The sequence below is a fragment of the Phalacrocorax aristotelis genome, chromosome 4 (genome assembly GCF_949628215.1).
Source record: "Phalacrocorax aristotelis chromosome 4, bGulAri2.1, whole genome shotgun sequence".
In the NCBI taxonomy this organism is placed as follows: domain Eukaryota; kingdom Metazoa; phylum Chordata; class Aves; order Suliformes; family Phalacrocoracidae; genus Phalacrocorax; species Phalacrocorax aristotelis.
In genome coordinates this window covers 65,284,277-65,310,871 of record NC_134279.1, presented here as the reverse complement: position 1 = coordinate 65,310,871, position 26,595 = coordinate 65,284,277, and the positions used below count along the sequence as shown (strand labels likewise).

General features: G+C 38.2%; 1 protein-coding gene across 2 annotated transcripts in view; it reads right to left on the bottom strand.

The window, feature by feature from the left end:
* Nucleotides 1-26,595, bottom strand: part of KCNIP4 (potassium voltage-gated channel interacting protein 4) — a 354,595-nt gene that overhangs the window by 217,463 nt on the left and 110,537 nt on the right. Inside the window, exon 1 of one of the 2 annotated variants that reach the window (XM_075091759.1) lies at nt 13,863-14,044. The exons of the other annotated variant lie outside the window; for it this stretch is intronic. Within the exon in view, the coding sequence (XP_074947860.1) occupies nt 13,863-13,962 (100 nt within the window). The 5' untranslated portion in view covers nt 13,963-14,044. Of the gene's footprint in view, nt 1-13,862; nt 14,045-26,595 lie in introns of those variants that run through there. 2 annotated transcript variants of the gene reach the window in all.

Below are 26,595 nucleotides of genomic sequence, written 5' to 3'. Positions count from 1 at the left end.
GAAAAAAAAATTTCCCAGAGTAATAAACCTTTTAGAAGAAACAGAAAAGTTCAAAACCCATGTACCAGTACTTAAGGGGTAGTTACAAAGAAGATGGAGACTCCCTTTTTACATGGAGTCCCATGGAGAGGACAAGGGGGAATGGACACAAGTTGCTCTTGGGGAGATTCCAATTGGACACGAGGAAAATTTTTCACAGCGAGGACAGTCAACCATTGGAATAATGGACAGTCAACCACAGGAATAATCTCCCCAGGGAAGTGGTTGACTTGTCCACGTTGGACACCTTTAAGAGTCATCTGGACAGGGTGCTGGGCCATCTTGTCTAGACTGCGCTCTTCCCAGAAAGGCTGGACTAGATGATCCCCGAGGTCCCTTCCAACCTGTGATTCTGTAATTCTGTGAAAATGGGAGGAATACAGTTCTTCCAAAGAGAAAAAAAAATACATCTTTATATTCACCCATATTCATAAGGACAAATAACTACAGATAATTTTTTTCTAAAAGTTAGTTTGATAACCCAGTAATGGAGCAGTTCTGAAGCAGCATTCCTAATTTAACATGTTATTTCATTTGTTATGGTAGGCTAATTTAAGATGAACAAAACCACAGGAGGTGGGACGTGTACTAATCCATATCAGGTTTCACAACAGGTCACTTCTTTAATATGGTTATTTCAAAGGAAAAAAATAAAATTACCAAAGATTTTCTAATGATCTCTTCTAATGAAAAAGGTAGGAATTCACCCTTTAGTTCTGTACAGAAACACTAATGTGAATATCTTTATTTTACATGAACGTAAAAGATGAGCTAATTAATGCTCTGATGCATCAGCGGTAAATGATCAAGTATGGACAAGACAGGGATATTACCGCTTACCTCTGACCTGCTAAGAACAGCTTTGAATGCTGTGTCCAGTTTGAATATCAATCCTCTAAGAAGTCTATTAAAGACTGAAAAACGTTCAGAAAAGAACCACAAAACTTATTTTTAATCTGGAAAGCAAATGGTACAAGTGCTAAAATAGTTTTACTTACTTAGTTTTTAAAAGAAAAAGGTGAGGAAGCTCCTAAACACAAATTAATAATTAAGCTACAAAGATTAAAGATATCTGATGCTACACGGTATGTTAAATCTAGCAAAAAATAGGCAAAGGTATTACATAGGTAGCTCTTGAGCTAAACCACCAAAAGCCAAAAGCAGATACATGTTTCTAGCACTGAAAGTAATTAAATACTAAACCACAACAATGCTGCACCAGGTTGTCAAAGGACATAATGATGAATCTTTAACTTGGGCTTTTACAGTGAGATTACTTTTTAAATAGCAATGTTTTAGGTCTATTAATTATTGGCTCAGTCAAAAAATTCTAAGATTCAGAAAGAAATTGCTTCTTAAAACAGTCCTGTAAGAGAACGGTAAGGAAGCAAAGAGGAAAATAAGTAACATTTAAAGTATGACTTTTAGCAGATTATTATGATTTTTGGAATGACTGGCATTAGCATCTGAGCTGATTGAAAATTCCTCTCTTAATGACATTTTCATTATTGCTGAACTATTAAAGACATATTTATTATGGTCAAATGCACTACATTTCATTATATCTTAATCGCCAACTTGCTAAACAATTTCAACATCATATTCTGCTTTCTGTTATCCCTCTCTACTTCTGAAAACAATTACTTATGTTCTGGTAACCTGATTAATTTCAAATTACTTATCCGACCTTAAAGTTTGACAGACGTCTGAGCTTTGTGACAATGAATAAGAGGGAAAGAACTCTAACTTGTCTTCAAATCCCAAATGGCTTTCAAGCATGGCACTTACATTGCCACATGTGTGTAAGGGCAAGGCTTTTATGTGTAAAATAAGTCTTACAAGTCTTAATTAAAACAATCTAGACTGATATTGTATAAAACATATATAATGAATATCTTTTGTTCAAATATATTATAAATTCAAAAAATTCAAACTGTAAAATTCCTTTTATCACCACATGCAAGTTACAAAGACTGCAAGACAGACCTCTAATGCATTCTCAGGATCTTGCTAGGTGTACAGTGACAACATTTTTCTGAGAGTACAGGTACTTGCTGTCTTGCACATATAATTTAAGTCTGAGACTTCAAAGGAGGCAACTCAGATGGCATGTTTATATCTTTTAAATACTTTATATATATATCCTAAGCCTAAATAAAATGTGACTCGGTGTGGAAAAAAAAAAAGTTCTTCCTAAAGGAAAAATAGTCAAGGTCTTTACTCAGATTACAGTATCACAGAATGGTAGGGGTTGGAAGGGACCTCTGGAGATCATCTTGTCCAACCCCCCTGCTTGAGCAGGCACACCCAGAGCAGGGGGCACAGGGACGCGTCCAGCCTGGTTTTGAATGTCTCCAGGGAAGGAGACTCCACAGCCTCCCTGGGCAGCCTGTGCCGCTGCTCTGGCACCCTCACAGGAAAGAAGTTTCTTCTCATGTTTAAGTGGAACTTCCTGTGTTCCAACTTGTGCCCATTGCCCCTTGGCCTGTCACTGGGCACCACTGAAAAGAGTCTGGTCCCACCCTGTTGACACCCACCCTTTAGATATTGATAAGTATTGATGAGATCCCCCCCTCAGTCTTCTCTTCTCCAGGATGAACAAACCCAGGTCTCTCAGCCTTTCCCCATAAGGCAGATGCTCCAGTCCTGTGATCATCTTGGTAGTTCTCTGCTGGGCTCTCTCCAGTAGTTCCCTGCCTTTCTGGAACTGGGGAGCCCAGAACTGGATGCAGTACTCCAGATGTGGTCCTCACTAGGGAGGAGTAGAGGGGGAGGATAATCTCATTTGCATGATCTGCTGGCCACACTCCTTTTCATGCAGCCCAGGATACCGCTGGCCTTCTTGGCCACAAGGGCACATCGCTGGCTCATGGTCAGCTTGCTGTCCACCAGCACTCCCAGGCCCTTCTCCATAGAGCTGCTTTCAGCCCCCAACATGTACCGGTGCATGGGGTTGTTCCTCCCCAGGTGCAGGGCCTTGCACTTGCTCCTGTTGAATTTCATGAGGTTCCCCTCGGCCCAGCTCTCCAGCCTGCCCAGGTCTCGCTGGGTGGCAGCACAGCCTTCTGGTGTATCAGCCACTCCTCCCAGCTTGGTGTCATCAGGGAACTTGCTGAGGTTACACTCTATCCCATCATACGGGTCATTGATGAATATATTGCAGGGCTGGACCCAGCACAGATACCTGGGGAACACCGCTGGTTACAGGCCTCCAACCAGACTGCCCTGTTGATGATGACCCTGTGAGTTCTGTTGTTGAACCACTTCTCAATCCATCTCACTGTCCACTCATCCAACCCACACTTCCTCAGCTTGTCTATGAGCATTATGAGCATTATGGATTACCTGCACAAACGTGGGCTTTCCGGAAATATCAGGTTCATTATACACACACTTGATGACAAGATAAATCGCTGCCTGCTCTTTAAGCGCAACAGATAAACATGGGCTGTCACCATCAGAGAAAGTTTTGCAGGCTGTGTCTTGTTTCTGTTGTTCCTGAAAGCTCCTCAGACAAAGGCAAGAGGTGGCTGTACATAGATGTTTTTTTTCTACTAGCAGCAACTGGCTTTCCTGGTGACCTACAGCCATCCTACCACTTGGTAGAGGCACGTTAGAAAAAATGTTGAGTATAAGCTTCTGCTACCAAAAGAACAGATCAACTTGTAGATGGCTTGTTTGCAGCATCTGAAATCCTTGACCAGCTATTTTCCAAGAAAATGAGTCTGATAAACAACAAAAAACACGTGAGCTGCAAGATGAGTGTCTGTTCTTCTGAAAAGGGTTTTTGAAAAGCAGGGTGGGACAGGAGAATAGTTCATGTCAGGGCCTCATTGACATGACATGCTGTCTCACCCTACCAGTCAAGGTGTTAAAGTTTTTTGATAAAATTACTCCAATACTCTTAATGCATACTGCAGATATACATGCATGTATAATTTATTTTTAATACAAGAGAGGTCACAGGGTTTTCTAAATGGAGATAATATTAGCAATTAACCTTGAAATGTATCACATTAGCTTTGAAATATCTGTAATCTAGGTAATAAGAATATTTTATTGTGTGTCCTCATAATGGATTAGTAGATTCAGACTGTTTTTCAAAAAACTAAATTTTGGTAACAAGAGGGTTTTGACAATACTGTATTACAGGCACAATTCTAACCTATGAGTTGAAGTATTCACAAGTATAAGTATTGCTTACAACTACTTGCAGAAATTGGATAGTTTAGGTAGAAAAATGGTGTTCTCGAGTACTCAGCTAGAAGAGTAGTTTCTACAAGAAGAGGTCTCTTATCAGTTCTTATCAATTATTCATTTGTGCTAAGCCAGTGAGAATGGATTATGTATGGGATGCAAAAGGCATCTCTTCTTTTAAGTGTCCCAACAAATATTCATGCAACTGTGAGGTGTGATACTCCTTACATACTGCACATAACTCATCTTTTTCTTCACCCTGGAAGTAATATATCTTAGAGTTTTGGGTTGTGGGTTATTAGAACTCTCTCTAGAACAACTTCTCTCCTCTCTCATCACACTCACGCACAGAAACTCATATCTTTATTTGGTCAATCCTGATGATTTCAACACAAGATTATGGAATTTCTCAGCTGTGTATACAATGGCACAATTGCCTTTGCAACAGCAAGCCATCACTGAACACAAAAGGTTGTCAGTCTGATGGAAAAGGGTAATAGAGGGACCAAAAAAAAAACCAGTCAGGTGGATTTCATGTAACTCAGTCCTGCTCCCCTCCAACAGGGATATTTAAATAAAACTATGTATACAAAACATAATTTGGAAATTAAGTTTGTCATAAAAGGTGAAACCAAATGAGATTTACTCAAAGTATAGGCAAAAAGAAGATGAATCAGGTCTGTGCCAATACCTCCCTATCAAACCTTCCTGATATAGGGGTAGACCCTGGAGTACAGGAGTCTATTCTGATGTCCCTACATTTGCTGAGTGTTCTGCATTATCATAATGTATACGTCCAGTGAAGGTATCTTCCTTGATGTCCTAATCAATTCACTTCTCTAATAGCCCTTTCTCATTTCTGCTTCAGGCATACAGGTTTATCTTGTTGGAGTTTTTTGTAGCAGAATTTGTTGTTAGTAATGAGTGTTAGACTGGGTTGATGGTTGGACTTGATGATCCTAGAGGTCTTTTCCAACCTTAATGATTCTATGATCATACTCTTCTGTGTAAAAGTACACAATACTTCCTACAATAACTCTGATATAACTACTGGGAAATAAATATCTGATTAATGAATGGGTATTCGCTTGATTTAATCTCTTTTTCTTTCATTTTCTGACATTATCAGCAATAAGAAGATAGCTATTGTGGCCTGCTTTGGATGATCCAAGTTTTATCTCTGTTTGAAGAAGAATTTTTGGACTATTGAACCAAATAAGAAAACGTGCCTAGAAAAGTATATATATTAATGCTTCTGTGGTGTTATCAGAAAATGACAGTAAGGGCTATCAGAAGTAAAGACTGGACAACTACAATCAGAAGTTACTTCTAGAGATACCACTGGGGAAAATGACTGCAGAAATGAAAATCAGAGATGCTGTTTCAAATTAAATCATCTGTCTCATTAGATTTAGGCAGCATTCAGCCTGGCTGGACTGAATTTTCTACCAGATCCTGAACAATTCATCAATAGCTACCAGAGAAATAGGTCAGATAACTAAAGGAAGAACTCTCCTTTAAAAAAAATAACAAGTAGCTAAAACACAAGATCTTCTTTATAACCTGAAGAAGATATACAATCATCTTTAATTTTATATGAAGAAATATGGGCTGAGAATTCAGGAAGGGGCAATGTGAAAATACAAACTCTAATGCTAAATAATAAGGCTGTCTAGCACACTTTCAATGATGCTGCTTAATCCTTCACCCCTGATCTAAGAACACATAGGACTAAAATGATTACACAAATTTAACGGACCTAATCAGGCAACTGAAAAAAACCCAGGAAAAGTCAATTAATCTTTCTTACTCCATGAGCAACAGCATGAGAAGGTAAAATAACTGGAAATAAATAATTTTTAATGTGATTATTGTGATGTTGATCTACATGGGTCTACCTGCATCTGATCATGTAGTCTTAGAGTAGAGTGCAGAAGACAGCATATTGGTCAGAGATTAGCCAAAGCAACTAGCAGACTGAGTTAATCATAATGCAAAGCTCATAATCATGACAATGCAAGGACCTACCAAAACATAGTAAGGGTTTTTACAGCGATACTATCAAACTAGAGAATAAAATTATATACGTAATCTGTCATGTTAGGAAGACACCATCTTTAAACCACAGCAAATAAAGCTCCTAAAATCTGGAGTTACTATTTTCTAATAAAAGAGACATTGAGCTAAACATTACATAACTTATATTTTAGATACCCCTAAACTAGAAAGACGAGGTCAAAACCGGACTGGAAGTTAACATAAGGGCATAAGGGCCAAAGCTGAGCATGTCCTTACATTTATGTAAGCAAAATGAATGCAGTCTGAATTCAAATCGTGTGCATCTAATGTATCTAAATCCATATATCTTTGATGTGTCAAAAAGCCTGACTTTCTGAAGCTGAGGAATATTTTGAGTGAAGGTGACTGATGGGAAAATCAGACAGAAAAATATCATAAAAATTAGGACTTCTATATGAAGATGCATTAGATGACCAAAACGTTGCAATTCAGCAATAAAGATAGAAGTTTGGGTTAAAAACTCATTTTTCTTCTGTGGTATAGTAGCTACATTAGTTATAAATGTGAGAGTAATAGTGAACACATGGCAAAAAGGGAAATAACAATCTGAATGAATTATGATGTATAGAAAACTTACATAGGAAACTACAGGCAAAGGAGAAAATCCATTATTGAAAGGCCTAAAGATAAACTGGGGTAAACTTTTGGAGTTTATATTTGGGTTGGTTATTTCTAAAATGCATTAGGAACAAAAGGAAGCACATTAACAAGGATAGCATCATACAGATAACATAGCAAGTGCAGTTGATCTTCCTCACTTCTGAGACCAAATGACTGACACAGAGCTAATGGCCAGAGAACATACAGTGCCTACTTAAAAGGTGTGGTAAATCTGGAGGTGATGCAGGGAAACAAACAACATGACTCCCTAGGTGAATACAAGGGGAAAAAACTGGAATCAGTCCCTGTTTTTTAACAATAGCAAAAAGGAAGAAATTGTAAAATCAAGTGATTACTCCTTCTTCCCCTGTCATCTTCGGAACATGTTAAGGTTTTTGGATTGACCCCGCCTAACTTCAGAAAGCCTTTAACCCTCACAATTAGAGTATATCACTGACCTTAACGGATAAATCCCAAATAAAAAAAGATCAGTTGTGCTCACTTGGTCTCTCTTTTCATCAAATGCATTTCATGTTTTAGTCAAAACATGCTACGGGGTTCTACAGGGTTCATCAAAAAAGCCAATGGATGAAAGTTATTGCCTGGTGGCATACAGGAATTTAAAGCACATGATCTGACAACTCCTTTTTACTCCATGTAATAACTTGTGAAATTTACGACACTCTGGCTCCATTTTCCTGATATATTTGCATACGTCAGGAGATAATTGTATTTACTGTTGCAAAGCATTTTGAACCCTACAGAAAAAAAAAAAGTGTAGAAAGTATTATTAGCACTAATATATTTCTAAACAGAATGGGTACATCTGATTTCATTATTCACGTTATTTTCTTCTGCTGATCAAGTTCAGTATGCCATTTCCCCCTAAACATTGACAAAACTATGTTCTTAGAAAATGTTTACTCTTCTATTTGGCAGACCATGAAACTAATTATTTCTAAATATCTTGCTTAAAAAAATCCATAACATCAATTAAGCTTTATTGTTTTGGGGAATTAAAAAAGACAAAGGTTTTTTTTGCTATTTCCGCCTGAAGTACTGAAAAGTAATAAAAGTTCTCAAAACTTGGTAGAAATTGTGCAGATTTTGATTTGTACCACCCACATTTACTGATAGCTAAGACAGTGAAAAAGTGAAAGAAGAGAGTCAATACATGTAACTAGAGAGCATTTATAGGTTTTCATTAAAAGGGAATTCAGCCTTGTGGAGAATATGTAGAAGTAAAGGCATTTACAGTGATAGGCAAACATTGAGGGTATATAATTTTTCTTTGCTTACGTTGGCTCTTTGACAGTGGGAATGTAGCATTTACTTCTTCAAAGTAAATAAATAAAACAGATACTTTGAAAATATAAATTATATATTGAGTAGTCAGTAGGAATCAAGGGAAGTAAATATCAGAAGTTGCCTCCTTGGGAGAGATACACCAGACGAGAATTCCATCTCTTTCTCATGTCCAGGTCATTCTCATAAAATTATCTATGTTATCATCAAAAATTACAAAAGAGGAGAACCAAGCAATAGGGTCCTAGCATTCTTCCATTTCATAGCAGGTGAGACAATTTCCATTTATTCAAAGTCCCATTCTATATGACATAACTAATAATCAAACTAAAACAGGAATGAGACCCTTGTGTTCATGAACTGCATCAATTATTCTCCGCAGAGGAAGACTGAGAGATCTCTGATCAACTCTCTGCTTACTTGGGTCTAATATTTTTGTTCTTTTTTTTTTAAAAAGGATAATTATAAACTAGTAAGTTTGCAAAACAACTGATAACTCAGAGGGTAGTGTTCTTTATCCATCTATTTCTTTGACATCTCTTCATCTGCAGTTACAGTACGTATCTACTTTGATCTCTGTGGATGTAAAGCACTAGACAAGCATATTATCATCAGGAGTGACAATTAATCTTGAGAAAAGCAGCTCTTCAGCAGACACCAACCTGGGAACACTAGAAGGTTTTTAAGCAACAATGGACCAGCCTTCAGAAGATGATTCAGAGACATCAGACTGCTTACAGCAGGCAACCAAGGGTTGAAGGCACCTATTACAAATTCCCTTGGCTAGCAAGTTTCTTGTCTTAGCTGCCTATTTGTTTTTTTTAAAAAAAAAAAACTGCATCCAGAACTTGAGGCTTCTAGTATGAAAAAACCCAGAAGGAGAAGAGCTTTCCTCTTACTCATTCTGCCCAGTAGTGGCCTGATGACCAGTCATGCAGGACGCACAACCTGGTCAGGTGCTCACATGTGCATAGCTCCAAATCCACTACAATACACGCCACTGTCTACAGATGACTTGCTAGTGCTCTCTGAGCAGAGATATTGAATCAAGGAAAACTTCACTGGAGTTCCATGTTAAAAATTTCTATCTGCTGCTCACTCACACACATCTGAGTAGTTGTTTCAACGGCTGTTTTAATTCCATTTCTTTTGCTATAGATGAAGACTTAACTGAACAAATTACATCTAAGGAATGCCTGAAATTGCTAATATTAAAACTTCTATAATCTCTTTTTCTTTTGCACACTGTCAGCTCAAGCTAATCATTTTACATATTGGTCTATGATTGCTTTCATACTTGATAATTATGCACATAACTCTTGTTTGACATCAAGACTGATCTTAAGAAACTGGCAGAAAAGCCCCTATGTTTATTACAAGCTATTTATAGTATGAAGTGCTAGTGATTATGAATCCTCTGAAATTAATATTCCTTTATTTCCACACATGAACAACACTCTGAAGCGGGACATCACCGTGGACATGTTGAAACTCCCATCAGATCATAGCCAGGATAACAAAACAGCTTCAGTGGCTGCTATTTTCAGAGCAACCACTAACCTCAGCCTTGTTTCCAGTCATATTCAGTCCTTGTCAGAAATAGTTGTAAATACCACAGGCCTGTGTCTGTGGTTTTGCTCTGTTGAATGGGAACTTGTCAACGGCCAGGATTATTAAATTGGGATTAGAAGCTGCTTTGACATTTTAGAGGAATCAAATGTTCCAGTAATTTAACTCAATTATTACAATTTTAGCTGTGAAGTTCTACTACTGCCACTCTCAAGGCTCCTAAGCAAGATTAGATAGATATCAATAATATAGAGACATGGAATCCACATTTCACAGTAACATATATGATTAATTCTATGCCTCTTTTTTCCTGTTAAAGGTACGAACTGCTATAAGAGCATTTCCTAACAAACAGGGTACTCTTCCATATTTTCGATCAACTCATATCCTTCACGTTTCTTCTCTGAACCTTATCCCTCATGGTGTAGGTTTCAATGCTTACACTGATGAAGAGGAGTTTATTTTGCTGTTTATTTAATTAATAAGTAATCTAGGTTTTGAAAATCCATCCAGGTTTCCCAAGAAACATTAGGACAAAATTTAGGAAAGAAAGGGCTGATCTCACGATGCTTCAACTACTCTGTCTCCAACAATTCACCCAGAATAGCTGAAATACAAGGAAGGTATTCACATACAAAACCTCTTCCGTATGTTGATCAAGCTCATATGATCCTCATATATGAAGACCACAATCCTTTCAGAAAAGTACTAAAGGTATACTGATATCATATCAATTGATATCCTGAATATTGCATAACCTTAAGATGCTAACATACTGTATATTCTACTTGCTCAGTTCTTGTATCTCATTTTAATTGTGAATGACTTTTGGAAAAACTTGTCATATAAAAAATATGATTAATTTTATATTTTTAACTAAGTGTGAATAAACTTTCCTCTTTAGGTATCCATACAGTACTCCTTACACTGTTTTAAAAAAATCAGTAAAGTTTATTAAGGAGGACATAACTTAATTCATGAAGAGTTAAATATTTAACCTAAAGACAAAGTCTGTGCAATCCAGAAACCATGAAGGTGAATAAATTTGTTCTGCTACTTATCACTTTAGGAGCTGTCATACAATATTAAAAACATCTGTTTGAAAATGCTTTTCTAACAGTAAAACCACTCAGCAGTTAAAGGCAAAACCACAGAAAGCACACTGTTACCTAAGTGAGTGCAATACATCATAAAATAATATTTAACCTAGAGATATAGTCTCTGCAACCCACAAGCTACAAAAGTGTATAAATCTATTCTGCTACTTATCACTTTAAGAGCTGTCATACAATATTAAAAACATCTATTTGAAAAAATTTATCCTACAACAACAGAATCACTCAGCAGTTGAAGGCAGCTGGGCAAAACCACAGAAAGCATACTGTTATCTAAGTGAGTGCAGTACATCAGCAAAGAAGCGTAAGCAAGTGTATCCAACTTTTACTCTGAAAATATGTTATTCTTTTCATAAATAATGAAAATAATTACATACTATTATTATACATGTAATTTGTACTGAAGAGTCTGAAGAAAACAGAATATTGCTTACACTTATGATAGTTATTATGACACTGAAAAGAGGAAAATGAGATTTTGCTATCGATTTACATAAATTGCCCGATTCTTCCAAATTAATGTGGAAGTGGTTCACAAAGTTCAGAATCATGATAAACCGGTGTAGGAAGGAAGAGAAGTTAGCTTCAAGCTTTTGTTACCATGATATGGACTAATTCTAAAACCCAGTTTTCTACTAAAGCTTCAGGTTTAGCACCCTGCTTTGAGTGCCCTGTGTTACAGATTATTGCTGAATCTGTGGATTATTTCCAGATAGACATAGGATATGTTTTATGAGCCATAAACTATTCTTTGAATGAAACACACAAAAAGATTTCACTGGGAAATACTAACCATTGAGGGGCAAAAAAAAAAAAAAAAAGAAGGGCTATAAAATACCCAGAACCAGACAACTGCAAATGTCTTTACAACATTTTCAGAGAACTGCAACCAACTTCCTCACTGATTTCTGGAAAAGCACATGGATAGTCCAAGTACACTTATAAAATTCATTTTTTCTTAGCATTCTACTTAAAAACATCTCTAACATTTGCACAGTTTTATGATGCATGTACTTTTCATTCATGGGTGGGAACGAATAGCCTTGACACTTAAAATCATAATTTTTTCAACTCCTTAGTAAAAGTGTACAAATCTGGTTTTTTTCTGTTGTAATCAATTCAGATCTTTAACTCTCAAGTTTAAGAGAAAAATGGAGAATAAACCTGCCCTGTTCCTGAACTATGAGAAAACTAATTCCTAAGTCTGTGCGATTTAGCTAAGCCTCATTTTCATACATCATTGTTTATACGTATTACTTGATTCCCATGCTGGAAACCTGTCCTGCGCCAGGTAAGAAGAAACTTTAAGACTCCATGCACATCCAGACTGCCAGTTTTTTGGCCAGTGAGGCAGACAAAACAGGCAGCTGCACAAGAAACTTATTTCTTACAGAAATCTAACAACCACTTACAGGCAGCTTTACTATATTGCTAATTGTCTTTCCATTATCAGCTTCCCAGCCACAAAACCAAGTACAGACAACAATCAAGTGCTAAATTTTGCCAGGGAACCTGACCAGGTGTGACAATCAGACTCGGCAGAGCACAAACAAACCTGCCAACCAACCTAAAAAGTAAATACCGTCTTTTTCTTCTGAATCTCTGCAGCCTCTAATGCCAGAGAGAACTTCTATCATAACATTTCTCAAGTTGATGGCCATTTCTATTTACAACTGAACACAAAGCAAAAAGAAAAGTAGAATTTCATACACTTGAAGGGCATCTCTCCACAGTCATTTAAACTCAGTATAATGCACTCTAATAGATACCTAAATTCTTTATTAAAATGCGCTTGATAACACATTTTTGCGAGTCCCTGCAGCATTTTCAGGTTCTGTAATCAATCCTAGCAAGTCCACACAAGACTGCAACACAGAGAAACAGTTGAGGGAACTTCCTTATTTAAAACCACTGCATTTCTTGAAAGGGTTACAAAAACAGGATTACTTTAGACCTTTTCATAGGATCAAATTCTGCTTATATTCTTACTCGTTAACACATGAAACTACAATCCCTCAGTCAACAAAGTTCCCCTTTTCACAGGCACAAGTATATACACTGTACTCAAATGCTAGCTTACAGGAAGATTTGAGAATACAATATTTCTTCAATATTTGAGAAACAGACCATTTCAGTCTGGAACCTAATAAAACACTGAGATGCAATGAATATCATTACGTTAGCAACCACACTACAATCAGTGGTTTTTTAGACTAACTTTTCATATGGTAAGAATAACAGCACTTTCAGAAATAAGGTAAAAATAATCAATATTCCCCTAGCTTTTTCAAATAAAAAGCGCATTTAAAATGCAATAAACTTCTTATTTTTCATTTTGTCTGCTTTATACACAAACAATATTTCTAAGAAGGTGATCTAAGATAAACAAAGCATCAAGCAATAAAACTTGCACTTGATTGCCCTAAGAGAATGTTCAAGTTGCTTATTTTGAACCTGAGTACTGTAGTTCTCCCTCAAGCACATTTTAAAATATTAAATGAAGTATTCAACAGGTTCTTAAATACTATAAAATTTATAACTTGGTATTATAAAAATCCCAGTACAGGTGATGTTAACATGAATAAATCACAAAGGATTTTGAACAGATGATGATACAATTTTCCGGCAATATAACTGTATTTGCACGTTAACCTCCTGAAATCTGCTCTGACCTCTACGACTTTAAATCCGCAGATTTAAGGCAGGAATAAGAGGTGCATATTCTAAGGCATTTATCTCTGTTTAACACCTAAGTTTATACTTGCAGTATTTAGGATACCAGTTTATTCTTCCTGCGAAGAAAAACCACCGGATCGACAACACAGAGCCACCGATGCGCCTGTCGCTCCCCGGGTGCTCGGGTCGCGCCTCGCCTCCAGGTTACAGGTGCCCCTTGCCTCGCCGCAAGAGAAAAACCGGGAGAGAAAAATGACAAGCCGCTGAAAAGCACTCCCTTACCTTCTAAACCTGCTTCAATCAGCCCAAACTGTTCCAACACTTTAACAAAAAGCACAATCACGATCAAAACTGCTATCATTTCAAGCCCTTCCAAGTTCATGATGAGTTAGGGCATGGTCTGAGCACCGCCACTGAGGGAAGCGCTCTCCTGCCCGGCTTTCTTTGCAAAGCCATTAACCTCGGCGCAGAAGGCTCCTGCGAGGGAAGGGGGCGAGCGGGAGGGGAGCGGCGGGAGCGGCGGCCCGGAGCGGCGGCGGATCAGCGCCGGCCTGCTGGGATGCGCCGGCTCCAGGCAGCCGCGCGGGGAGCGAGGGCCGGGCACCCCCCGGGGCCACCGGGAGCGGCCCCGCCAGCAGGCCGGCGCCGCACCTGGGCAGGGGCCGCGCCGCGGGGGCAGCGGCGGTGCGCAGCGCCAGTTGCCACGGAAACGCGGGGCCGGTGGCGGGAGCGGGGCCGGGGTGGAATCGCTGCCGTGGGGAAGGGGCGGTCACAGGCAGCCGGAGCCGGGGCCGGCCCTCGCCTCGCCCGGCCGGCGGCCGGCGCTCTGCCTAGCAGGGCCGGAGGGGGGCCTGCCCGGGCGGGCCCTGCCAACTTCTCCGCTAGTTTCTGCGGGTAAACAGCTGCCTCGGAGCGATGAGGGGCAGGCTGTTGCGTGTGGCGAGGAGTTCGCAGCGGTTTGTACTTAGCGGTGAACTGAGAATCCTTTTTTGTGTAATTAAAACAAAAAACCCGAATGTGCCGTCTCAGATTCTGTCAGGCTTGTTAGGCGGGCTTGCTTGGAAAACGAAAATTGAACAGATTGAGGCGGAGAAAGAAAAGCGAGCTCATTATTTCTGATGGTTTCTCACTTCAGTAATATTTGCTAAACAAACTGTTTTCCATGGAAAACATTAGCGGTGAAATACACCAACACTAACCACAGGAGGACTGAGCCGCTGTCTTACACCAGCAGCAGCCGCCGGCCTATGTACAACAGTGTGCAACGCCGGCATTGTCGCATGCGGCACACAACGCTATTCATGGTTCAGGATTTACTCTTTAAATCCCTTAATAAGTTAGCATCTAAGAAGGAATTTACATTAGAAAAAGAGCCCCTCGGTTGGAGCAGAATGAGCAGGGGAATAATTGCAATAAATTTAATCCTGTCTGGTAGAGTACTGTCCCCCACGTGGCTGGAATCAATTACTGCCAAGGGTTTGGTTTTCTTCAGTACCATGTTGGAAATGGCAGCGACTTCGAAGTCCTCCGGGTATACTTGCATTATGATGGGTGTTATCATTGCTGCAAACAGTGGAATGAAGTGGGAATAAGGGGGCTAAGTGATATAATATAGGTACCTTTTCTCCTACAGTGGATGGATAAATCCATACAGCATAATGTTCACGTATCACTATTCTGCGCTTTTTTGCTTGGGTTTGGACTCCCTAAACCTGCTTAGACTTTTTCTGTCAGAAAACCTAAGATTTAACACTCCATCATAAATCTTGTATTCGTTTCATTTCTGCAGGTCGCTTTTCCTTGGGTATCTTTATTTGCTGAAAACTTCCTCCTTACCGTCACTGTCTTTCTCTCATTCAATCTTTTTTCCAAACAAGTCTAAATATCTTTCCCCTCTAAGCTATCTTGTCAATGGCTTCAAGGACAGTAACCTCTGCAACCTGTATGCCATACCCAAAAGGTTGATACAAGTCGTGTTTGGGTACACGCAGCATTGCCGCATGAACTGACGTTAATATTGGTCTGCTGAAAATGCTGAAATGAAAACACTTTCTTAAAAGACCCAGTATTTACTACTTTTGTGACTGTTGTACTTACTCAGAGCTGAGAGCAGAAAACTGGAAAGCAGAGCTTGTGATGGTGGCAGTGCTGCAAAGAAGGCAGCTGCATTGCCCCCCAAACCTGCACCCCACAGCTGGCAGTGACTAGCCAAATTCGCATGTGGGTATCCACTGTCTGGGATCTGCCTCCTCAAGTACAGGCAAAGTAAACTGTTTTCCAGAGGTGTAGGTTTACTGCACCTATGTCTAATTCCGACTCTTTTTCCAAGCCACAGCAGAGAAAGTGAAGAAAGGAAGGAATTAGTATTACTCCAGTTTTACAGGCGGATGCCAAAGCACAGTAAGAATAGTAATCCCCAGGGAAGGCTAGGACTTTGCAGAAAAGGTGTGACTAAACTCAGGTGTCTCAGGTGCTGTGAACCAGCCATGAGAATCTCCTTTTTTTTTTTTTCTCCTTTTCATATACGTACAGGTAATCTAACATGCACTAGGCTGTTGCTTTTTAGCAAAACTTTATAAAACCTTACAAAATAGATTTCTCCTATAGGAACGCAAAATAGTACAAAGTTATCTCTGATCCTCACATTCCTACCTGCTTAAAAATGGAATTGACTCTATTGACAGGGTTACCAACTTCATGGCATAATTACTTCTCTTTATTTCTTTTTATTAAAAAATAAATATTAGCTCTCCGAGTACCTTGCCAAAAGCAATGAAGTGGTCTGTTGGTTTCTTCTTTGCCTTCCGTTAAAAAAAAAAAGTGATCTTCATTTACCCATACAGTTTTATCAAAACACATCAGAAGAATGTAGCTAACATACTTGCAAATATCGAAACCCTATTTTGTCTCTTGTCTAACTACCCAAGCCTTAATACATTCTGGAATTAAATTTGGAAAAGGACTACAAGATAAGGAGGAATGGAGGAAATAGGAATGGGAGGAAAGATATGAATGCATAAATTACCATGGCATACAAGTGTTTTTTATGAAACAGCACATAGCTGTGTTTTTCTTATGTATAACTGCAGATAAAAGGTTTCAGTATAGAGAGTGTTATAGATGCCGTCTCCTTTTCATCAAAGCATTTCACAGGTTCTTAGTTTTTGTCATGTGAGTAAATATATTAAATTTAAGTCACTGGTTATATTTTGAGCTATAGAAATATCTAAGTGGTCCCTTCTCATCCTGTTATGGAGCTCTAAATGACAATACAGTGACTCTGTTTACATTACTATGACTCAGATCTGTGATACCATTAATCTTACTGCTTTTGCTTAATGCCATATACCATGAAATGTTAATGTTAAAAAAAGACCCAATTAATTTAGACTGAAAAGTGATGAGTGGGTGTACTGATGGAGTCCCAGCAATGGCTATATTTCTTTCTTACATTTTCTTTTATTATGCGCTCATATTCATCTGGATCTTGTTAAGCCACTCTCAGGTTTTCATCATGGCGTCCATGAGGATAATCCCTATCCATGGATATTCCTTACCACCTAGTGAAGTAGTTTAGGTGAGCCTGGCCTGCATAAGTCAAAAGCAATTGGATTTGGTTAAAAAGTTCAGATTAGTGATCCGAGCTAACCTTGATGACTTTGCATAAAGCAAACTGGGATGCACACATCCACTGCTGCACTAACAGATTTTGGGGAAGGCTGTCATTGGCAGGGGGTTTGTTAGTGGTAGAGCTAACTGGCAGAGCTGGGTACAAAAGTCATCATCTACAGCAAGAGAAAGCTGAAATGGACCAGCACCAGTAGGAGTCCCATGTCATATGTAAAGTCTGAGAACAGAACCTCTAACAGAAGCTACAATTTCTTGATTTTGACTGAGAATAGCCTAAATGGTATTTCTCAGCATGCATGTGATGAGGGTAAAAATCATGCTGTAAAGTTAGAGCAATCTAATGATTGCTTTAGAAGTGATGTCCCTGCAACTTGTTACAAAGATAAATAACATTTTTCTCTTACCTTTAATAAGAACAGCTTTGAATAAATATTCCAACGTCCAATAAAATCATTAAAATATTTTTTTCTGTGTAGCTATTTAAAAGATTTATATTTTTTAATCTTAAAAGGGGGTAAACCACTCTTTCTTTCTAAAGGAGAAAATGGGCCAGAAAATCATGATGCATCGTAAGTGCAAATACTTATGTCAGCAGCTAACTGCTATTACACTTTAGTCTTCCTTTTTCTCTCTCTTAAATTCACTACTGGCATAAGAAATTAAGAAAATAAAACATAAATGTAAATTAAAAAAAAACCCTAGTAAATCTTCTAGCTCATCAAATCACCAAGTGAAACCACCAGCAAAAAGGTACAAACTTTTAGCTTTAACACTTTTTCTTAGCAAATACTTAATGTATTCAAAGAAAAGATACAAAAGACTATGATGCATTCAGCCATTATAAACGTTAAATCATATAATGGCCCACACCTTGCAACTTTTGTCTGGCATTGAGCCAACGTGGCTTCAGTTCTATAGGATCTTTCCCAGATTAAGCACTGATAAAAAAAAGAGCTCAGCAGTCTGACAGCATAGTGCCTTATTTCTACCTTTTCACAATTTTTGTCTAAGATTACATCCCAAACTGTGTCCAATGTTTTGCACTTGTCACAACTCAAGGAGTTGCCACAGTTCAGACATGATGATGCTTAAGCCACATCAGAAGAAGACTACTTCCTAGTCCCACCCAAAAAGCCATACTACTGATATGCACAATGACTCCCTAAACAGACATTTCAGCCCTATGTCAGCAATAATTTTATGGGCTGGCATGAAGGTTGTATCTCACCCAAATTGTCTCCAGTTGTGGAAGGGGAGCAAGATGTAGTCATGAAGCAGAAGTTCTGGCTCTTCATACTTGGCGTATGTTTAGATGGCAATGCATAAATACCTGCTTTTACAGAACTGATTAAAATAGAAAAAAGTTACGTACTACAATATTCATAAGCAGGCTTTTCAAATGCTCTGACATAAAATATCCCCACCAGCCGACTGAGACATAGTCCCAGTTGAAAAGTATATCTGAAGTTCTTGATAATATCATAACATCATTCTTCAGAAGTTCTGGGTTGCTATAAATGTCAGAAGCAGCATAAAATCTGTCAATATGTCAGTTATTTTAAACTGTCTTCTGAATAGTATGTGGGTATTCTGGAGCCCTTAAAATGGTATTATATTTTAAGTTTATCCCTTTCCATACAGTGAAAATATGGTTCCCTGAATCTGGTAATGTATATTTCCAGAAATTGATGCAGATATCTCATTAACTGTGACCATGAACTATATATCATTAGAAGATAGAAATTTTCTCATCACATGGAAAAACACCATCCCCGTAACTCCATCTTTAGTGGAGGTCCTTAAACCTCATTAAAAAGAAAAAATCTTCAAAAAAGTTCAATGTCTTAAAAACGTCAGACAACTATATTTTAAAACTCTCTGTGGAAACTGAAGCTGAAAGATACTTGGCTGTTGTAGTTCCACAGATGAAGCTTAACTGTTTTCATTATTTGTTTGTGCTACCTATTTATTAGCAAGGATTTTTCTCCTAAGAAACTTAATGATTTTTCAAGTGCTTGCGCTTGAGGGAACATATTGATCAATTTCCAAATTGCAGAGAAAGCCCATCACATAGAATTTCAAGAGTTATTAACTGTCATTTGTAAAACTCCTATGCATCTTCAGCAAAGGAGAACTAATGCAGCAAGCTTCATTTCAAATTTTGAGATAGTCAGAGTGTGTCAAGTGAGGGTGTTTTATGATATTTGCTTTAATTTGCTCTGAATGACACGTGGCCTCAAATAGTTCATGTTCAATGCCTCACACAGCTGTGGGATGCCTCAGGTGGTTCCAGGTCTCCAGCAGTGATCTCCCTATGCCTCATCAGGCCTGTTAGTATAATGTGACCCACACCTTCATTCCGTCAGTATTGTTCAAGACACTGTGTTGTTCTGCCAAAGTGTAAGTGCGTGAGTTTCTGCCTGGGAGACAAGTAGTTTCACTGAAACTTTCCTAGCCATGTCAGTCCTGCAGCCCTTCAACCAGGGTATCCCCTCTTATTTACTTCTCCCTTTATGCTCTCAAATCCAGGGTATATCCAATGTGTTCAGCGCAACAGCTCTAAGATTCAATGTTTTTGCCCTGTCAGACAACTAAAATTTTAGTTTAGACTTGCATGGTTTTGCTCCTCAACTATTGTGACCATCTCTTTTCTGTCCTTGTCAAGTGCTATCTTGCTCCTCTTTTTATCCACTCAGGATACTGCTGCAAAGATCACCATTCTGGCTTACCACTCCAACTACCTCAGCCCTCCCTTTACATTTCTAATGAATCTACTTCATCATATATAAAATATTTGCCGTCACTTTCAGGGGAGGTCCTAACATACTACAGCCACACCAAGTCACTGTTCACTTTTAGAGACTATTGAGCTGTTCACCCACCCAAGAAATAAAGCTAGCTTTACTTACTTGTAAGTTAGACTTTATTGATAAGAAATATTGCTGGCTCTAATACAGCCCCTTAATATTCTGAAATATTACTACATCTGTTCTCCCTGTCTCACAAAGTTTCTGTGATACACAGCATGTGGATGCTGACATTTCTGAATGCATAGCTATGGTCAGAGTGAGAATTTTATGACACAACATGGTAAAATTTTCATCCAGATAGCAAATGGAGAAGACACATCACTAATAATTAGAAATAACATTAATAATTAGAAATACACGCTGATTTTTGCTACATTTTTTGCAGCTGGAAAACTGTCAAGCTTCCTGCAGACTTTAGCTGTGAACATTGTATTAAGTTAACTTTAACATAAATATGATTAGGAAAATTATCTACAGCCTCAAAATAAGACACTGACTGAAGAGTTCCTCCAGTTCAGCTGATGCAGCATGTGGGTGTTTGCCAGACTTTTCCTCCAAATCCCGTGTTGGTTCATTAGTAGCTCACTGCAGATAACAGGAGGCTGTTATGGCAATCAACAGTGGAAAGTCACAGGAAAGCCTAGCTCATACACCTGTGGAAAACAGCTTGGGAGGTTGGAGCAAGACAGCATCTTTCATAGTTCTGCTTTAAAAAACACCAGCCAACCACAAAACAAAACAGAACCAAAAATCTAGGGAATCTGAAACCAATGTCTACTGAACCTTACAGTCTGACTTAAGCACTAGCGTGCTGTTAGAGGGTGTGTTTCTAGTCCAAAGAGTGAGCTTCTACTTTGCCCAGTAGTTTTAATTAAGACAAATGATAGAACAAAAGAGTGACAAATTCAATGTCTTTTTTTCAGACTGGTTATACCTATATATAAAAAGGAAATAAAGCAAGCTGACAGATATACTCAGTTTCCAACTCTGCCCAACTGAAGGAGCCCAACAAGTTTCTTCCTAACAACCTGACATTGTCTCCTAATGTTGTTTCCTGCAGACCTCTACCGTGTATGAATCTGATACAAAACAAATCCATATGCCTATGCAAAGATTGTTTTAGGTTGAAACGTCAGAGTCTTAGTTTTCCTAGGAGTTTTTTTTTGGTAAGAGGGTGATGCTAAGGCATCATTTCAGAAACTCACTGAAGGGTGCATTAGGGTGCCTGAAGAATCAAGGGGGATTGTACCATTTTTTCTCATGGTGAAAAAATATCTTACAAATAACTTATACCAACCATATATTCAATAGTAATGTTTATCACATTGATACTCAATGATTGTTAATGTTTTTTTTTAAACCAGCTGGCAAGGATAGATGACCCTTTTATGTGAACAGCTGTATAGATACAAACATTTGGGTTAGGAGTCTCGGCAGGCAGTCCCGACTAGTTCAGTTGCGTATGTGATCTTTACAGCCTAGGTTTGACAAACATTAGTGCAACGGTCCAGAGAGACATAAAGTAGTGACATTTGCTATTTAAACGAACAGACGATTTCTGTGCATTGAGCACCAAGATCTGGAGACTTTCACCACTGCTAAACTCAGCAGAGCTACTCTTAAGTTATAGCCAGGAAATTCTTCTTGTTATCTAAATTCTCTCTCCTGTCTTTATTCAATACAAATACCTGTATTACCATTTCCATCCTCTATTATTATACTCTGGTGTCCAGTGAACATTTTTCTTTATAAAGTGGTCATTTGCATGCCAAAAATATGACTTCTTTTACAACATATTAGTGATTCTATTGGCTCTTTAATCCTCAACACTCCATGCTTTTTGAAAGCTGCTTTTATTTAAATTCAGATTTGCTGCACTGGAAAGATTAGGCCCTGACTTACACCTTCTCCACTTGGGTCTTGAAGGTGAACACATTTCTGCGTGAACTGGTAACCTTCCAAAACGGCATGGAAACTGCAAGAGCAAAGACAGACCCAGTGGAGACATAAAGAACAAATAAGACACTGGAATTTGTTTACATATTAATCTTTAAAAGTGTCAAAAGACTGTTGCTCTTTCATTTTAATATCTTACAAGAATTTCTACAAGAGGCCAGATAATATTTGCTTTGCTTTTATATTCACTGGCAATATATGATGAAGAGAGCTCTGAATGTTCCAGGGAGTTCAGAAATGTAAAACAATATGAAATATGACATTTAATGAACGTCACTTGTCAAAACAAACAAAAAACAAGTGGGGTGTTTGAAAAGCTTCACTACAGTTTCACATATTTCACTTGAAATGTGAACATCACATTACAAGGAGAAAGTTTGCCTCTGCCTTTTCCGGGTTCTACTTTGAACAGTTATTGCAGTAGAGACTACCTTGCAATTGAGCCACAGGTTACTGTAATTTGACAATTCGGTTGTCTGTCAAGTGACAGTGATCTCAGCCCTGTTCTTCATTCATGTCACACATTAACCATCTCTTCCTATCTGGTATCTCACTGTCAAAGTGAAATATTAGTGTAATCTTTTCTATACTACCAAGCAATGGATGGATCAGAAATACTGGTACAGTAAGACTAAGCATCCTCTTTGAATTTATCAAAGTACAGAAGCATACATTCAGTCCCTAGTGAATAGCATATTGGTATGAAGCACACGTGATGTTCTACCAATTTAATATTAGGATTCTATCCTACTTTCTATGCTCAACTATGGCTTCATGTACCATCTTCAATACATTACCAATGACACCCTGAAAAACATCTTCTTTGCTGTGGCTTTCCACCATTATCTTTTTGATAGTTCTGACATTTCTACATAGGGAGTTTCTCCATATTTTCAAAAAACATACATGCAGATATAATATGGTGGCTTTGCAGGAAGAACTGAACTTCCATCACATGTTTTTTTACAGATCCAGGATTTGGGAAGCCTGCCATATGAGGGTAGGCTGGGAGAACTGGGTTTGTTCAGCCTGGAGAAAAGGAGGCTCAGAAGGGATCTCATCACCATGTACCAGTACTTAAGGGGTGGCTACAAAGAAGGTGGAGACTCCCTTTTTACAGGGAGTCCCATGGAGAGGACAAGGGGGAATGTACACAAGTTGCTCTTGGGGAGATTCTGATTGGACACCAGAGGGAAATTTTTCACAGTGAGAACAGTCAACCCTTGGAATAATCTCCCCAGGGAAGTGGTTGACCCGGCCATGTTGGACACCTTCAAGAGTCGTCTGGACAGGGTGCTGGGCCATCTTGTCTAGCCTGTGCTCTTCCTATAAAGGTTGGACTAGATGATCCCTGAGGTCCCTTCCAACCTGTGATTCTGTGATTCTGTGATTTATATTTTATCCTTGCTAGTGGTCTTATAACATGTTAGTTAAGTAAGTCTCTAGCAAGCACAGGATAATATGCTACAAAAGAAAGCCCAGAATGTAGCTTTTTTTCTTAAGAATAGATTTAACCCAACTGCTAGCCTCTGTAAAAATAGTGGAGTGCCTTGTTCTGATAAATGGAGGGAAAATAGCAAAGAACTATTTGATGCAATATTCAGAGAGTACCCAGAATGACTTTTAAAACTGTGCTATAGTCCCTATAACTGGTAAGCCGTGAGTCATAGGTACAAAAGTCTGTGGAGTCTAGGAGTACAATGATACACTTCTAAGCTAAATATTTATATGCCAGCTCTAACAATAGCTTGTGTTATCAGAGTAATGCTGATCCTTCTTCTCAATGAGATGTTAGTTAATGTGCTTAGGAGTTACTTAGTAATAGGTCATCAATATTAGGCATTTCATGGCTTCTCTTTTTTTAAAAAAAATAAAATCAAGTGGACAGTAAAAGAACCAAACATTTGGCATATTGCAACCTGATACTTGAATAGGTATGAGAGCTTTTGAGATATTCCTATAATCAAAGTTCTGCAGGCAGGGAAGGTTAGCAGTCTGTCTGGGTTTTTTTTTCTTTTCATATGGGGACAATTCTCAATGATCCAGAATAAATTCAGAGACATTTTGAGAAACTGCACAATTTGCAGGCAGTCATCCCTCATTCTGATGACCTACATCGGTGAAACTTGTTCTGTGCGTGAAGCTTTGAAATCTGTCCTATTCCCAAATCACTACTTCATTTTGTTGCAAAAGTAATTGAAGTGTCAAGTTAAAAATGTAATATAATAATTATCTGAAACCAGAGCAATGTTTTAGTGATGACCATCAGAGATGCACCTAGCTCTGCTGAGAGTTAAATACATATAGACCTTACACTTCAACTTTCAAAAAAGGGATCACTAAGTTGAATGAAGCCTTAGAAAACATGGCCTATGCAAGACAACAGTAACAGAACAAAAATATTCCTTTGGGAAAGAAGACTTAAAATATAGCTGGCAATAAATAGTTCTGAGAGAAGCATCAACTGAAAATACTTTTCAAAGAATTCTGCACACTCAGAATTATAAAGTTGTAGAATTTTGAAGGTTCTCAGGAATCCACCTAGTCCAGTGTCTTGGATTGTACTTTACTGACAGACATAAAAACATAAAAAACCAATAAAAACATCAACATAAAAAAAGAGCTCAATCCCCCCCCCCCGAACTCTAATACTTTATTACTCTCTAGAAGTTGACCCTGACCCCAACCCAGTGTTTTCCCCAATCTCTTTTGCTGCTATGTGAGCCCATTTATCCTTGTCTTATTCATACATCTCTGTAAATCTCTCCCTCATAGAAGCGGATCTGGTCTAAAGAATTTAAACGGGAACTACTAGAATTCTTTGAAGCAGTGACTTAATTTTCATATGTCCTTTCATATACATCCTACTTATGATGCTCTGGTGCATTTTTTTACGTTAGAAAACTGAATATCAAAAATGTTCTGGCTATTTTTAAACAGTTTTTCAGAAAAGGGAACAAAAAAAAGTTTGAGGAAATGCATTTTTCCTAACATACAAATGTAGAAATTTCAGAATCATGCAGAATAAATTCTAAATTATTCCACAGCTGTTGAAAACATAACTCTCATTAAAACTGACTACCAACTACTTTGCTTTTACATTGTACTCTTTCCTCTATTTTTCCTCATTTCGGTTAAAAGCTTCCCTAGGAATTGACTGTGTTGTTATATACATTCAGAAAATCATCCCAAGATGTATCATAATCTAAATGAGAAATGTTAATAAAATAAAGCAAAGCATCTAAGCTTTCTATTTAAGTGGAACATGACTGAACTAAAAAGTCCAGTAGGGACGTACTTTCTACTTAATTTAGAAACCACTGAATGCCACTGTTTCTGTAAGCTCATTTGGCTCCTCAAATTCAGATCAGCTGCAGCCAGCAAAATTATCTGAGGTATAAAGTGTTTAATAGAGGTCAGCATTTATCCCTGACTCATATGAATACATGCTATGATCATGTACACTGAAAAAACCCAGCAAATGGAGACTGCTTGGCCATTGCACTGGAAAAGAAAGTTGTGCCAGAAATCCCCCAAATACAGAGTGTCTGGGCACAATGATTTTGCGTTTTGAGCACTGCATTGACTGAAACACAGATTAAATGAGGGGTAGTCATAGAGTTCCTGACTTGCCAGTGTCTGCCCTAGGAAATAAATTCAGCATTGATATGGTAGTTTTGGCTGGAGACACAACTTAATCTGTAATATATGTTTAAGCCAGGACCCATTTCACAGAATTTTGATCAGAAATACATATTTCTGACCTCACAAACTCTTTTGGAGGAATTTAGTATCCCAGCAGAGAAACTGCTTTGTACTGAGGGAGATGCTGCCAAATATTCAACATATAAATTATTCTACTCTTGAATGCGTTTATCTCTTGGCAGAGATGGGCCCTAAATAACTGTTACATTGCATGTGAACAGTTTATGTAGCTGGATTTAAATTCCATGTAATTTACTGAACACTAGAGAGCTTTATTACAAGTTTCAGGATAAATTAAATGAAAATCAAGTACAAATGAAGTATGGGTCACCCATGAGCAGAATTCAAAGAGATGCTGGGAAGCAGAACAGCATCTGTTACAGCATCCAAAAAGACCTACGGATTTCCAGTGCATCTCTTTTCAGAAAATTATGGAAAAATAATTTCATACTTCAATCACAAATTATTCCATTCATCAAATGATCCAAAAAATGGTTTGGCTGTGGTTGGACAATGTCTTATTAGAGAAGAGGAAAGATGCCCAAAGAAACTGGGCTAAGAATCATCTGGACACACTTTTGCCTCTGCTTTAGTATAGACCCAATCCCATTTTGAGTACAGAGAAAGAATAATATGAGATTTCACAGAGATCAGGGGAGTAATATGTGAGCTAATGTCTCCCTTTCTTCTCCCGGTTGAGGGAACTCAGCTAAAAGCAGCCAACCAAAGAAACAAACAAGAAAACCTCCTATGCAATCTGCAACAGAATCTGTGAGCAACAAGACCTACATAAACCAGTGGTCCCAAAGGTGCTGGACTTAATTTGCTATTGGTTTGCAATACACAGTCCTTTCCAAAAGCACAAAATGAGTGCAAAATTTCACCAGTTTGAAAAGATACTTGACATTTATTTA